This window comes from Lygodium microphyllum, chromosome 3 (assembly GCF_053477565.2).
Source record: "Lygodium microphyllum isolate KBCC chromosome 3, Lygodium_microphyllum_v1.1.10, whole genome shotgun sequence".
Lineage (NCBI taxonomy): Eukaryota > Viridiplantae > Streptophyta > Polypodiopsida > Schizaeales > Lygodiaceae > Lygodium > Lygodium microphyllum.
In genome coordinates, this window is record NC_141137.1 from 102,948,486 (window position 1) to 102,964,847 (window position 16,362).

A 16,362-nucleotide genomic window follows, 5' to 3' on the forward strand; every position below is an offset into this window, starting at 1 on the left:
CGATCAACACAAATAAAAAATATTAAATCTTTTAGGGACAAAGTACCTTCATTGTATTCACTTAGGTTCATCTTGTACAAACCCAAGTTATCCCTTGGAATTTGCGGTTAAGAATTCTTTTAAAAAGATTATATATAGGAATTGAATAAAATCTTATTTCACAAATGCAGAATTACAAACAAACAAAGTTAGCTGTTTTAATTTTAAAAAATAGGACTTGAAGATCCATGATAGTTCGTTGGTTGATGGTATTTGTAGCTTTGCTTGTAATCCCCATACTCGCCATTCTGTTTGTAGTAATTGTATTTGTAGTGTTATAGGGCATCTCCTATCTCTCCGATCTTCGTAACTTTCTTCTTCGGGGACATGGTCTTTAATTGCAAGTATTGAAAATGGAATTTTTGGTGATGGAGCTTGGGAATAACTAGATTGATGGAACTTTTTATTGTTGGGAAAGGTGATCATTAAGAATTTAGGAAAATCGAGAAGATTATTGATTCCATAGAGAAATAGGATAGAAGGGATGGAGTATTCGAATTCAAGAGCTTGCAAAGTATCCTCCTTGTCTTTATGACGAGGATTTCGATCCTCACACTTCTGTTGCCCCACTTTCTCTTGCTCTATACTCTTGAGAAGGGCCTCTCCTCTCTTGTTCTGGCCTCTTCAATGGCTCCCCATGCCTTGTATTTATAGGTAAATTGAAGAACAAGGGTTGTGGCCAAGAAGAAGAGCTCTTTATGGAGGGTATCTTGGCAAATCAGAAAATTTGGAAGCTTTCTAGATGCAATCTGATAGTAGCGATTTGATCTTTGAGGTCCAAAGAGGCTGCTAGAGATTCCACGACTAATTCTTCTAGCTCTTGGATGATGTTGCTTCAATCCAAGCCTCTCATCGGATGAGAAGAGGGGGAGATTGTTGGAGCTTTTTGGTCGAGATTAAGAAGGGAGATTTCAAGATTTTTTTCCTGTTTTTATTTGCCAAATTTGGGGATGATGAGGGTGTTTTTTTTTCAATAAAAAAGGGGGGCCTATTCACAACATCTTCCTCTCCTTCTTCTATTTTTTTCAAGATTTTTAAAGCTTTAAAGCTTAAATCTTTGTGATATATTTTAATTGCCAAGTTTTAAACGTGTTTGGTCAATTTTGACTTATGGCTCACAAATCTCGTTTACGCAGTAACTTTCATGATGGATTGTTACAGTCCTTGTTAATTTGAAAAAATATCAGGTTACGATCCTTGGTCATTTTGCTCGAGAACTTCTCTATTTAATGATTTAGAGTCCTTCAAGTCCATTCTGTGAGAAGTCATGAAGATTTAAATTAAAGGCACGATATCACATCCTCTCCTCCTTGGAGGAATTGAGATGTCCTCATCTCGAATGAAACTGGGGATATTGGTTACATAGTGATTTGTGGTCAATCCAAGTGGCATCCTCTTCAAGGTAGTGTCTCCACTGGATGAGATATTCTCTAAGGGTTTTGCTTCTTAGAGTCTTCTCTCCCATGTCAAGTATCTTTTTTTGTTGAAGTTCAAGGATTCCTTGAATGGGCATTACAATTTCTTGGTCGTTTAGTACATGGTTTGGGTTAGGAACATATGCTTTCAATAGAGTGACATGAGACACATTATGTATTTTCAAGTTATTAAGAAATTGTAGCTTGTACGCATTTGGCCCTAGACACTTTAGCACCTTATATGGCCCACAATACTTGGGACTTAGCTTCTTGAATTCCCCCAAAGATAAGGAACTTTTCTTTGGGAGAACTTGTAGGAAAACCATATCACCTTCTTTGAAGATGAGTTCTTGCCTTCGTTGATTGGCATATGCCTTCTATCAATCCTTGGCAGCTTAAATATATTTCCTCATAGCTTTCACTTGTGATTCATTTCTTCTAACATTTGCCTACATGCTTCTACCCATAGGGTAGGATCGGAAAACTTTAATGGTGTAATACAATCTTGCCCATATAGCACCTGAAAATGAGTCATTTGAATACTTTGATTGTATGATGCATTGTAGGTATTGGATCCATTGTTTGGGTTCCCTATTACAATAAGCTCTCAATATGTCATCAATAACCTGGTTCACACACTCTATTTGACCATCAGTTTGGGGATGGTAAGCAGTATTGAAGAAAAGCTAGGTTCCTAGAGCTTCAAACAAACTCTTCCAAAATCTTGAGGTGAAAAGAGAATCGTGGTCTGCTGATGATTCTTTGGGGTAATCCATGTAACCTGAAAATTTCCTTAATGAAAAGTTTGGCGACATCAAAAGCCTTGTAACTGGTTTTTACAGGAATAAGGTGGGTAAATTTTGTTAGCATATCAATGAATACCATTATGGAGTTATATCCTCCTTATATCAGGGGTAATCCAACTATGAAGTCTATGCTGATATACTCCCATTTCATTTAAGGGATGTCAAGTGACTGGAGCTTTCCTGGCAACTTGACATGTTTGGCCTTAATTCGTTTGGCAATTTAGGCATTCGGTGACATACCTGAGTACATCACGCTTGAGTCTTTCCCAATACAAGCTTCTTCTAATTGCATTAAGAGTCTTAGCATAAGCTGGATGAACCAAAAATGGAGAATCGTGAGCTTCCTAGAGTATTTTCCTTTTGAGTTCCTAGTTTGCAAGAATACATAATCTTGTCCTGTAATAGGCAAGCTCCTCGTTTATGGAAAAATCTTGATACGTAGTCTTGAGTTTTGGATTTGAATCCTTGAAGGAAATTTCTCTTAAAAATCTTTGATAGCTTGGATCCTTCAGTGCCTCTTCTTTAGCCGTTTCTATGAAAGGGTTATTGAGCATTGAAATCATTGTAGAAGAATTCCAACCCTAGAGGGTTCCTCTAGGATTAGAGCAATGATTTACTGCTTAAGGCATCCACAATCACATTCTCCTTGCTTGGTCTATACTTGATTTCAAAGTCAAATTCCTGCAATGTCTCAATCCATCGGCGTTGTCTCATATTGAGATCCGGTTGAGTAAAATTCCACTTTAGGCTTTTATGATCAGTGACTAGACAAGCAGACAATGTCTCCATAATTTAAAGGCATAAATTACAGCAAGTAATTCTAGGTCATGTGTGGCATAGTTTCTTTCGTGGATCTTTAAATTTCTTGAAGCATAGACCACTCGATGTCCTTCTTGCATAAGCACACAACCCAAAGCAAGAGAGCTTGCGTCAATTATGACTTCAAATTCTTTGCTTAGGTCGGGTAGCCTTAAGATAGGGGTGGTTACCAAACTTTGCTTAAGCTTCTCAAAGCTAGATTGTTCAATGGATGTCCATGTAATAGAGACCTACTTTTGAGGGGGATTTTATTTTTCGGGCTTTCATTTTTGTACTTTTCTAATCAATCTCTTTTTTTCGAGCTTTTTCGTGCAACATATCCATGTTGCATATAAATAGTCTTACTTAAGGAGTATGACATGTTGCATTTACATGAACACACATCAAGAAAACAAAACCAACGGAAAACTAGTAAAATATATTCGTGTCAAATAGTCGCAAGGTACACTCTTCCTAAAAACAAATCAAAGATCCCAATGCATGTAATCTCTTAGACAAAATCGGGCATAGTCACATGACGAAGTGTATAATAAACATATAAAAGTAGTAACAAAATGAAATGTCTAGAGTCTCTCGAAAAAAAAAAACACACTCTCTCTCAGCATGGTACCGGTCCACACACTATGGTGGACAAACACTCCCCATAGAGCACATCATCTATTTCTAGACACATGCAATGTCTCATCTCCTCTACACTGGCCCACGCCAAACCACCACACCCCGCAAACACACCAAAACATAGTCGTAGCGTTTCGTAAATGTAGCTAGTAACCACCTAACCATTTCACCAATCACATATCACCAATCAAGATACAGAATCTTTGCGGCCATGCAAGTAGAAACAATGAAAATACCATACAAGGTAACCTGAGAGCAAAAACATGCAAGACTACTTACCGAAAGAAAAGATGAGACCTCTCTGCTCCGCCTCTGACAATGACACCATCAACGTCCATGGGAAAGACACAATCATCCATCATGTAGCTACGATACGCTGGAAACAATCTCTCTGAAATCTTCTCCCCAGCCTCTCTGTCGTAGCAAGGCACAACATGACCAGCACGATGCCAAAGACACACAGTAAGATCAAGTACCTATTCACGAGTGGAAATAGAATAAGTGATCCATGTTTTTATTTAAAGCATGTAACACAAACTTTATTTAGAACATACAACCATACGTTCAACGTATCCAACTTTGTTATCTTACCGCCTCTCTAGTAACGGGATGTCGATAAGCCTTGGAGTCACACATGAGTGTCCAAGTGCGGTGAAGCACAAGCCCCACTCTTGCCGCATCCGTAATAAACTCACCTATATGCTCTGCTAAGCACATAGTGACTAAGAATCCCTGGTCGGCCAAATACTCGCGAGCAAGGTCCATACAACCCATAACTAGACCCTTTGAGAACATGTTCCACTTGGGAATAGTCATGCCCTCTACAAACAACATTGGCATTATGATATATGAGAAGTGAGTTTGATGTAAACCTTGTGTGATAGAAAGCATAACTTACCCAATGGGATGGGACCTAGAGCATCCACAAGCAAGCTCGTAGGAAAATCCACAAATATCAATCGAGCCACCTCTTGACATGGAACTCCATCTTAGCCATAAAGATGCATCTTTTGTTGAGATATCGAGCTCCACTCGTGATACGCCAGGGTGACCGTTGTATATTTATGTCACCGACTTGTCAGTTGCAGACGCGGTTGGTACACCGCCCATGAATAATAGCTACATGATAGCTATCCTTATCTACTCTAGTTCGTGGCTTAGTTAGTATGCCACCTTAGTTAGTTGAGTTTGGTTTGAGACCCATATATAGGGTTCTTCTATTTCTTTGTACTAGAGTTCTTTTGGCTTACACAACTAAGAAGAGGAAAACTGTTTTTCAGCCTCCACCCTTGTGTGTCTTCCCCCATTGTGCAAGCAAGAAAGCTTCAAGCGAGACTCCTTCCTTCTCTCCCACAATCTTGACATGGTATCAGAGCCTTGTTCGTGGTAAGGAGCTCAAGAAAGCAAGCCAAGCTCGCGGTGGTCTGGTAAGAGGAGCAGTGTTGCTTTCATTTCCTGTTTTGGGAGCAGATCTCTGCAGGTAGCACAGCCGGAAATTGCAGGAGTGCATTGTCTCAGGTTGAGACGCCCTTCACGGTGAAGCAAGAGGGCAGTATATGCTGCGGGAGAGGGCCTGTTTTGAGGACCTTGTTTTTTTTATTTGAGGCCATTTCGGGGCCTGTTTTGCAGACGGAAGTTTTCTGCACGCACTCAAGAAAAGGCTCAGTTTTATGCTGTGCGACCACTGTTCTACAGGTCGGTGAAAAGTTACTGTAGAAATTGCATCGTATGCTTGTGCGCAGAGACATTGGGAGTTTCAGAATCATCCTTGGTTCCTGTTTATGAAAAATCGTCACTAGGAAGTGACTGTGTGGTCAAATACCACTTTCGCCAGTTTTGCAGATTTGCCCTTGTGAGGGTGAAGCTGTGTTTTTTGCAGTGACAGAATTTCTTGCAGTATTCTGTAATGGCGTCTGATTCTCTTTCACAGATTGTCACTGAAAAGCTTGACAAGAACAACTTCCAGGCATGGAAGTTTAGAATGACGAATTTCCTTATGGGAAAAGGATATTGGGAATTTGTTGCAGGAAATGAAGAAGAACCAGTTCTTCCTGATGTTCCCAATCAACAACAAATGCAGGCATTTAAAACATGGCATGAGAGAGCCAGGAAAGTTATGTATTGGCTGTCTATCAGTATTTCAGACTCTATGATTGTGCATATTCAGGATGCAAGTACGCCAAAGGAGGCATGGGATACTTTGTCAAAAATGTATAGCACAAATACGCAAGCCAGGAAAATGCAACTCAAGCAAGAGTTGCATAATGTGCAAAGAGAAAGTATGAGCATCAACGACTACCACATGAAGGTGAAGAAGATTGCAGATGCACTTGCTTCCATTGGGTCGCCAGTGGAAGATGATGATTTAGTTTCCGTGACCTTGAATGGTCTAGGAAAGGATTATGCACAGTTTCGGACATCCATTTCAGTTCGTGAAAGATTTCCTGATTTTGAGGAGTTGATTGCTCTTCTAATTTCTGAGGAACAGAGAAATGGTGGTGCATCTTCTTCAGGAGGAACTTCAAAAGAAGCTGTCTTCTACTCAAATGCTGGAAGAGGTAGAGGCAGAGGTAGAGGAGGCCGATTTGGAGGCCGTGGCAGAAATCAGAATATGCAGCAAACTCAAGAAAACCAGTCCTATGGAGGAGGACGTGGTAACTCTAGAGGCAGGGGGAGCCAAAGAGGTCGTGGTGGATGGCAAAGAGGCCAAAATGCAAACAGTAATGTTGAATGCTACTATTGTGGTAAAATGGGTCATATGGCTAAAGACTGCTCTAAAAAGCAGAATGACATCATGAATGGAAAACTGCAACAAGGGAATTATGCATCTTCTAGTAGACAGGGTGATGACAGAAATGAGCATTTGTTCATGGTGCAGCACATGAACAATTCTATGACAAGTGCAGAAGAAAGCAATGATGTATGGTATGTTGACTCAGGTGCATCAAACCACATGACAGGTCATGCAGAATGGATGGAGGATGCAAGGAAAATGGAAAAACCAGGATTTGTGGAGACTGGTGATGATACTGCACATCCTATTGTGCAGATTGGAAAAATTCCCTTGTCTATGCAGGGTGGGAAAAAGAAATACCTGTCCGATGTATTTCATGTCCCGAATATTACCAAGAATCTGGTTTCAGTTGGTCAAATGGTTGAACAGGGCTTGCAGGTCAGATTTAATCCTCATGGATGCTTTGTTGAGGATATGAAAAATAAAGGTCGCTTGATAGCAAAAGGAAAGAAGAAGGGCAGAATGTTTACATTGGATGCAGACATGTCTGAATTGAGTGCAGCAATGTTTGCACATGGGACCGGTGTAGTTGCAGATATTGATATCTAGCATAAACGCATTGGTCATGTTAATGTACAGCGACTTAAATCAATGCAGGCCCAAAATATTGTTGCAGGATTGCCCAAATTCAAGGTTGCAGAAATGCATAAGGTATGTGAAGCCTGTCAGTTTGGAAAACAGGCAAGGAAACCATTTCCTAGACATGTTCAAGAGAGTGAGAAGCCATTGGAATTAATTCACTCTGATGTGTGGACAACTAAAGCTGCATCTCTTGGAGGCTGTCATTATTTTGTCAGTTTTATTGATGACTATAGCAGAAAAGTTTGGGTGTATTTTATGAAAAAGAAAAGTGAAGTTTTTGGGCATTTCAAAACTCTTAAAGCTATGGTTGAAAAAGAAACAGGCTTGCAGATAAAATACCTAAGGTCAGATGGAGGGGGAGAGTACCTCTCAAATGAGTTTGCAAAGTTCTTGCAGGAGCATGGCATAAAGCAGCAATATTCATGCAGTTATACCCCACAACAAAATGGAATTGCAGAAAGGAAAAACAGGCATATTGGAGAGGTATCTCGTGCCATGCTCAATGAAAAAGACTTGCCAGATTTTTATTGGGCTGAAGCAGTTGCTACAGCAGTCTACATAGTGAACAGGACTCCCACTGCAGCAATACATGGAATGACTCCAGAGGAGAGGTATACTGGTAGGAAACCAGATATTTCTCATTTGAAAATTTTTGGTTGCATTGCCTATGTACATGTGCCAGATGAGCTGAGATCCAAGTTGGATCCAAAAGCTGAGAAGTGCATCTTTATTGGTTACTCTCTGCAGCAAAAAGGGTATAGATGCTATAACCCTTCTACTCGTAAGTTTACAGTGAGCAGAGATGTTGTTTTTGATGAGATGAGTAGCTGGTATAGACCAGTAAATGTGATTGATGATGAAGATGCACAAAATGGTAATGCTACACAGAATTCACAGCAGCAGTCACAAAATATTAGTGGACCTGGAGCGTCCTCTAGCAGTGGTTCACATTCTTCGCCATGGACAGGCAGATTGAGATCAGGAGAATCTTCTCAAAGCAATGCAGATAGTGGTATGCAGGTATCACGAAAAGGAAAAGAGAAGGTTGATCAGCCCATGTTTGATGTGAATGCAGGTCACTCTTATGTGGATGGTGAATCCAGTGGCTCAGAACAGAGCATTGATGATGAGTTGGGTATTCCTTCTATTGTTACACCTGGAGTAAGGAAGACCAGGGATGTTTTGAGAGCACCTGGGAGTGAACCTACTTTGCGCAGGTCTACAAGAGCTAGGTATCCTGTGGATAGGCTGAAATATGATGGATTTACAGCCATTCACTATGCATATATGGTCAAAGTGATACAGGAACCAGAACCCACATCTTTTGAGCAAGCCATGGGAAAAGAAAAATGGGAGAAAGCCATGGATGAAGAAATGGATGCCTTGGAAGCAAATGCTACATGGGAGTTAGTACCTTTGCCTAAAGGTAAGAATGCAATTGGCTGTAAGTGGGTTTATAAGGTGAAGCACAATGCTGATGGTTCTGTGAACAGATACAAGGCAAGATTAGTAGTCAAGGGGTATGCACAAACATATGGCATTGACTATGAAGAAACATTTAGTCCGGTTGCAAGGATGGCAACCGTAAGAGCAGTCATTGCTATGGCTGCATCAAAGGGATGGTCTTTACATCAGATGGATGTAAAGAATGCCTTCTTGCATGGTGATTTGCAAGAAGAGGTCTATATGGAGCAGCCACCAGGTTATGTGCATGCTGTTCATCCTGAGTTTGTTTGCAGGTTGAAGAAAGCCTTGTATGGCTTGAAGCAAGCACCTAGAGCATGGTCTGACAAGATAGGACAGTATCTTGTCACTATTGGCTTTCAGATTTCCAAGGCAGATTTCTCACTTTATGTGAGAAAAACAGAGAAAGGTATTATGCTACTTGTCATTTATGTTGATGATTTGATTATGACAGGTGACAGTGATGAAGATATCCTTCATGTGAAAATGCTATTGAAGCAGAAGTTTGAGATGAAGGATTTGGGAGAGCTGCGTTATTTCTTGGGCATTGAGGTGATTAGGTCACCAAGTGGGATACAGCTCTTGCAGAGGCAGTATGGATTGGACATGCTGTCCAAATATGGGATGACAGGCTGTAAGCCTATTTCAGTTCCTTTGGAGCAGAATGTGAAGCTGAGCGCAGATGCAGGTGAGCTTCTAGAAGACCCTACTATGTACAGACGCATAGTAGGAAGCTTGATTTATATGACTATTACCAGGCCAGATTTGAGCTATGCTGTTGGATTGGTAAGTCAGTTTATGCAGGCTCCAAGGAAACCACATTTGGATGCGGCTAGACGCATACTCAGGTATGTGAAGTCCACATTGCAGTATGGACTATTTTATGAGACTGGGGTTCAGATACAGCTGCATGGATACACTGATGCTGATTGGGCTGGTAGTATTTCTGATAGACGATCTACCAGTGGATATGTGTTCTCTTTTGGGAGTGCTGCAGTCACTTGGAGCAGCAAGAAACAGCCTACAGTTGCCTTGTCGAGCACAGAGGCTGAGTACAGGGGTGCAGCAATGGCTGCATGTGAGGTAGCTTGGTTGCATAAGCTACTTTATGATATGCATCAGTCTACAGATGGGCCAGTTGTCATTTATTGTGACAACATGAGTAGTATACACTTGGCAAATAACCCAGTCTATCATGCTAGAACAAAGCACATTGAGGTGCATTATCACTATGTGCGAGAGAGGGTTTTACTAGGTCTTATTGATCTAGTTTATGTCAGCACAGAAGATCAGGTAGCTGACATATTTACGAAGGCATTGGGCGCAGAGAAGCTGCGCAAGTTCAGAGACCTGCTTGGTGTGCAGGAATTGGGATTGAGCTCGAGGGGGAGTGTTGAGATATCGAGCTCCACTCGTGATACGCCAGGGTGACCGTTGTATATTTATGTCACCGACTTGTCAGTTGCAGACGCGGTTGGTACACCGCCCATGAATAATAGCTACATGATAGCTATCCTTATCTACTCTAGTTCGTGGCTTAGTTAGTATGCCACCTTAGTTAGTTGAGTTTGGTTTGAGACCCATATATAGGGTTCTTCTATTTCTTTGTACTAGAGTTCTTTTGGCTTACACAACTAAGAAGAGGAAAACTGTTTTTCAGCCTCCACCCTTGTGTGTCTTCCCCCATTGTGTAAGCAAGAAAGCTTCAAGCGAGACTCCTTCCTTCTCTCCCACAATCTTGACATCTTTTGTGTTGCAAAAAACTTGTTGATGCTATACACAAAACAACATAGTCATTAATGCAAAGTAAACGATGATGCAATGCTATATGCAACATGTAAATTGATGTTCTTGCAATATGTAGTTGTCATGTCTACCTATCAAGGGCAAATCTATCAATTTGGGTCACATCCACTAATAGAGCATCGACATATGTTTGATACTGGAACCCTGCAACAATTATTTCAAAGTAATTTATTTTTAATAATCATACACGAATTTCAAGTTAATATAAGACTTCTCACCTACTAAACGGGTCATAGGTCGCCTCTCCCAATTCTCTCGACCAAGAGATGAATCTGCAACAAAGGAGGTGGTGGGCGCCATAGAGGACTCTGGCACATTTTTTCTCCTTGGATTACCTTGAGTACCTTGGGTGGCACCTTTGGTAGCCTTGGTTGCTTGCTCCTCTACAGTGGTGGGTACGGTAAGCGGTTCATGAGTATCAACTCCCTCCTTGAATCCTACATAGTATCATTCACCCTTAGATTCCCATGCATGAGCACAAAAACTATTGCTACAAAAGCGACGAGATGTTTACATAGATTGAAGTACTTACTCTCATGCAGATCTTTCTCTTGCTTAGGGATAACCCCCACAGGGTAATCCAGCCACCAAGGGCAAACACTTGCCTCCCATGCCGTCAATTTTCTCTCACGTAATGATGGAGAATACATAGTGTTCTTGTCACGAACATCAATCCACTCTCTTGTGAATTGCGGAGCTGCATCCAGCCTCTTCTCTTCTACACATTGTAGTATCCACCTGCAACATTCTTGCCAATTATGCAAGCAAATGCATGCAATCTAATATGAAAATCAGACACACAATCTAATATGAAAATGCATGCTAACCTATAAATCACATGTTTGGCTGAAAACGTAAGCTCTGGCATCTTCTCTACAACATCTGAAGATTTCACTCCATCCAAGAGGTGTACAAAAGCCTACACAAGTTTCACAAGTGCTTAACATTAGCACATATACATTTTAAGAAAGAACTTAAGAAAGCAATATGAATGCACTACATTGAGTCAACCTGCATGACATGATTCTTCATGTTAAGCTTAAAGAAATCCTCAAATGAATCTGGTAGTTGTGGACCTTCTACTTGTATCCTATCAATTTGAAGTAGTGCCTCCGAATGCAAGTGAGCCCAATATGTCTCTTTCTTCATGTAAACCCGAAAGAGCTTATAATCACCAAAATGCGGGTATTGGGGGTCTTTGGCCTTTGTGAGACTCATAAGATGCAACAATATTTTTTTCCTGTGATGCACAACAATATACGCAAATAGAAAGCATTGAAGAAAAAAGCATCACATACACACACCTTGCGTTATATATACAAATTACCTTTCCGCAGGGATTTTTGAGCTTGTGAGACAATACAGCTTGTCTCTTGTGATCTTGAGCATGCTTGCATCATCCCACTTTAGCCCAAATAACAACTTAAAGAACTCATCACCATTTTGGGGATTAGCAATGGATAGGTATTTGTAACCCCTATCCTTAAGGCGCTCCTCTTCCACCCTTATAGCCTTCTCCAAACGTTTCTTCCTCTCTACCTCATCTAGACCAAGAGCCTCAAGCTTAGCAGTTTCTTTTGAGATGAAGACATGAAATTCATCCTATCATTCCAAAAAAAAAACTAAATTAGAGATAGAAAAGCACATCTCATACAAGTGAGCCATAGAAAGAAAATCACCTTCCATACAAGCTGAGATATTAAACCGCAAGGAGAGTTATACCATGGAGCAACACCATGATAATACCTTGCCTTTATACTCATCTCAACCTCAGCCCACTTCCTCATGGCCGGACTCAATCTATCTAGAATGGAGTCTTTGTTTGCAATACCAAACTTTTGAAACATATACACCTCATGTGCAATATTTGGAGTAACATGAGCTCTGGAAATACTATTGAAAACAAAAAAAAGCATAATATGAGAATGTAAGTGTAACATATTACAAAGAGGAGCATAGTTAAAGGAAGAAGACTTACGTGTTGGTGGTGTCTAGTGCGAGTAGTAGCTCTGCTTCCTTCGCCTTTTGCACCTCAATGAATTGGCATCGTACACTATCATGGTAGTGAGCACAGTCGGAGTACTCTATAATTGAAAACCAACAAACATAAGAATGGGATACAAACATTCAATACTTGCATGTATAGTGGACAACTTACTTTCTTTGATGCGTTTCCACCATGTTTTAAGCTTGTGATTTCCATCCCAAACCAAGAACTTTTTACCCTTAAGGTCTTGCCACTCTCTTCCAAGAGCCCTCTCAAAATCCTCATTTCTTTGACGCCATATTGGACCCCATTCATCTAGATTGCTGGCTGTCACAGACATGGTCTCCCCTCTCGGACCTTCAACTGACACAAGGAAGTGTCCCATAGTCTCAAGATAACCAGTGGAATCAAAGGAAGGAATCAACCACTGGGCATCATCCGTAGCAAATCTGACTGCCTCATGAGCCACTAATCTGCAAAGAGGCACAAGAGGAGGCAGCGTCCTCTTTTTTATATAAAATTGACTCAGCACATCCTTCATCAGTCCTAGAGAGACTTGCTTGCCTAAGTTCCTTGAGTGCTTCTTTTATTTTTCATCATCATTCTCCCCTTGATCACTATCACCACTCACCTCTTCTTTGTCATCTAGGCTATCATGCTACACATTAGTCTCTATAGGAGCAGATATTAATAAGTAACAATAAAAAACAATAGCATTAAACCAATCATATTTAATACATAACACTGAACAAAGAGTCATATGTAAATGAAATGGACACATGACTACCTGTGTGCTCCGCAACCCCGTCAATTGTATTAGAGTCCCCATCCACTTGTGCTTTGTCATCAATGTAGATACATCTTTTTGGACCACATCCTTTCTTTGTTGAAGGAGTGTCCACTAATCTCAAATGCCATGATGCTTCTTGCTCTAAGATCCGCCCAGGAACACATCCTGAACGTAGCTTCATACAGACTTCACGGCTACTATGAGGTGACACACATTTCTTTCTCTTTCTAAGCACTCTTTTAGGTGCCATAACTTTCTCTACACACTTACAAATAGATACACAATCAACCTCTTTAAGATTAACAACACAATCAATCTCTTTAAGATTAGCAACACAATCAATCTCTTTAAGGTTAAAGATTAACAACACAATCAATCTCTTTAAGATTAATAACATAATCAACCTCTTTAGGCCACGGGACGAAGCCACGGACGAAGCCACACGCTTGTGCATAAGCCCACGGATCGTCCGCGCGGACGCGGACGATTGGGGGGCTTCAATCTCTTGTTCTCACGAAGCATATGGGACAAAGCCACACGCTTGTAGCCATGGGACGAAGCATAAGCCCACCCAACGGTTGCGCGGACGTGATCATAAGCCCACCCATCGTCCGCGCGAACGCGGACGATTGGGGGGCTTCGATCTCTTACCTTGGAGGCCCATCGGACGGCATACGGGATGGCATACGGGACGGTTGCCATGGGACGAAGCATAAGCCACGGGACGAGGCATAAGCCCACCCATCGTCCGTGTGGATGCAGACAATTGGGGGGCTTCAATGTGTTACCTTGGAGGCCCATCGAACGGCATACGGGACGGCATGACGAAGCGTAAGCCCACATGACGAAGCGTAGCCCACACGACGAAGCATAACCAAACGACGAAGCATAACCAAATGACGAAGCATAACCAAATGACGAAGCGTAGCCCACACGATGAATCTTAAGCCCACCCATCGTCCGCGCGGATGCGGATGATTGGGGGACTTCAAGGTGTTACCCGGGAGGCCGCACGAAGCCATAGGAGACGCACGAAGCCGTTGAGTTGGCACCGTCGGAGTTGGCACCGCGTCGGAGTTGACACCGTCGCGAGTTGTGGGGCACAAAGCCGTCAAAGTTGTGGGGCACGAATCACAGTCGGAGTTGGGACCGTCAGAGTTGTGGGGCACGAAGCCGTCGGAGTTGGCACTGTCGCGAGAGTTGTGGGGCACGAAGCCGTAGGAGCTGTCGCGCAGGAGTTGTGGGGCACCGTCGCGAGAGTTGTGGGGCACAAAGCCATAGGAGCTGTCGCGCAGGAGTTGTGGGGCATGAGTTGTGTGGCGAGAGAGAGAGACGGAGAGAGGGAGAGAAGGAGAAGGGAGAAACAGAGAAGGGAGAAAGAGAAGGGAGAAGGGAGAAGGGAGAAGGGAGAAAGAGAAGGGAGAAGGGAGAAAGAACGAAGAAAGAGAAAGAGAAGGGAGAAAGAGAAGGGAGAAGGGAGAAGGGAGAAAGAGAGAAGGGAGAGAAGGGAGAGAGAGAGAAAGAGAAGGGAGAAAGAGAAGGGAGAAAGAGAGAAGGGAGAGAAGACTGAAAGAGAAGGGAGAAAGAGAGAAAGAGAGAAGGGAGCAAAGAGAGGAGAGAGTTGAGAAAGAGAGGAGAGAGTTGAGGAGAGACTTAATAACCCTAATAAAGAAGTTAGCCATTGATTACATAATTAGGTAACTAGTTAGCTGTTAAATAATTAAATAATTAATACAACATAAATAAATTATGAGTGCATAAAGGTGAAGGATGGTGGGTGGTTGAGTTGTAAATTTTTCTATTGATTTCTGATGATTATGCTTGTTTGTTATTACTCTTAAATGTTGATGAATGACTCTTAAATATTCATTATTTAGTGATCTCTGCTTGTAGTGACGATGAACTGTTGCCTTCTCTTCATGAAATACACACTGTGAGCTATATTCAGAGTTTTCTTCTCTTCATCAAATGCTAACCCACCAGAGGGCACAACATGTCGAGTTTTGCTATTTTGACATGGAGACTAGCCAGTGATTGCTTAGAGCACAGGGTTTCATTAAGAAATGGGGAGATTCTTTTGAGTGAGTACTACCTACAGAATCCATTGCATCCAACACAAAAATTCCAGGGGTTGCAAGCCGTCATAGAGAATGATGGTGGAGCAAACAACGTCACTGTGTCTCCAAGATGGGATCATCAAGGGCATGCGCACTATCTGATTGATAGTACATTATCAGCCACCTACTCTATCATGCACTCAAGTAACTATGTGTGCATCTCTAACAGTATTGAGTCAATAGAAGATGAGATTGACAACTACATTGATTGTACTCCTGGTTGTAGCAAATCAACTCCAGTGTGTCTTGACGTGCCCTCAGATAACAAGAAGGATGTTGATGACACAAATGTCGGGGAGGACCTATGTGTGGGCAGCCAAAGCGAGGACTTATCTTCTTATGATAACTCGATTGCAGCCTTCATTGAGGAGAAAGCTAGAACGGGTAGATTGAAAAAAACACTAGCGCTCTGTGGACCTCCACGAAGGGTGGATGAGCTCCCAGTCGAGTATAATGGCACAATTGCTTTTGAGCTTCCAGCCACAGATAGGAAGAAACGAATGATGGGTATGGAACAAAAATATGATGGTCACCTGTGGTCGCGGCCCTCACAGACAAATATGGCAATTCAGTGCACTGTGCGCTTGAGCTATTGTCTTGGAAGTCTTCAATGTCTTAGGATCACTTGCCCTTACTACATAACAGAGGGAAAATACAATGATGTTTTTTTCCATGGTCACTTGGATAGAACCGTGAGCATGGTTTGCAGAAACTCCAAGATAACGTGTCACTATTGTCTTAATGTTGCTACTTGTGCAGCCATTTGCAAATGCATGATCTATTATGTGTTGCCACTGGATCCTACAATGACACGTTTGGTGATCCATGTTGGGGAGCATGCTCACAGTGTTCAACATGGCACTAAGAGGGCAACCCTTGACAAGGTGCGAAGGCTTGTGAGCACGGTCCTAAAGATCGAAAAGGGAGGCCCACGAAAAATACAGATACTAGTCGCTCGGCAGATGTTGTTTGAATCTTTAACAAAAGAAGACAATTCGGAGGCGACAGAGGTGGACCTTAATCATTTTCTAGAAGAAATGATGCCACTTGTGCAGAATAAAGGATAGGCTTGTGCATTATTATTTTCTGCTTACAATGCATGTCCTGCATTTGAAATAACCCTCT

At 41.8% G+C, this 16,362-nt stretch overlaps 1 protein-coding gene across 1 annotated transcript; it reads right to left on the reverse strand.

The window, feature by feature from the left end:
* Positions 1-10,726: 10,726 nt before the first annotated feature.
* On the reverse strand, positions 10,727-14,077 carry LOC148038691 (uncharacterized). The gene is made up of 5 exons (XM_087675272.1): positions 13,934-14,077; positions 12,023-12,178; positions 11,671-11,945; positions 11,427-11,583; positions 10,727-10,780 (listed from the first exon to the last, which is right to left on the reverse strand). Exons 1-5 carry the CDS (start codon positions 14,075-14,077, stop codon positions 10,727-10,729), a joined length of 786 nt encoding a protein of 261 aa, XP_087531398.1.
* Positions 14,078-16,362: the final 2,285 nt, after the last annotated feature.

What these genes read in the sequence shown, in the direction of transcription:
- LOC148038691 (XM_087675272.1), bottom strand. Translation starts at nt 14,077, where the DNA reads ATGGGTGGGCTTAAGATTCATCGTGTGGGCTACGCTTCGTCATTTGGT. An exon ending in ACGCTTCGTCATGCCGTCCC is followed by an intron (nt 12,179 to 13,933) that starts GTATGCCGTTCG and finishes ATGTTTCAAAAG; the next exon opens with TTTGGTATTGCAAACAAAGA. An exon ending in TCAAAAATCCCTGCGGAAAG is followed by an intron (nt 11,584 to 11,670) that starts GTAATTTGTATA and finishes TGTGCATCACAG; the next exon opens with GAAAAAAATATTGTTGCATC.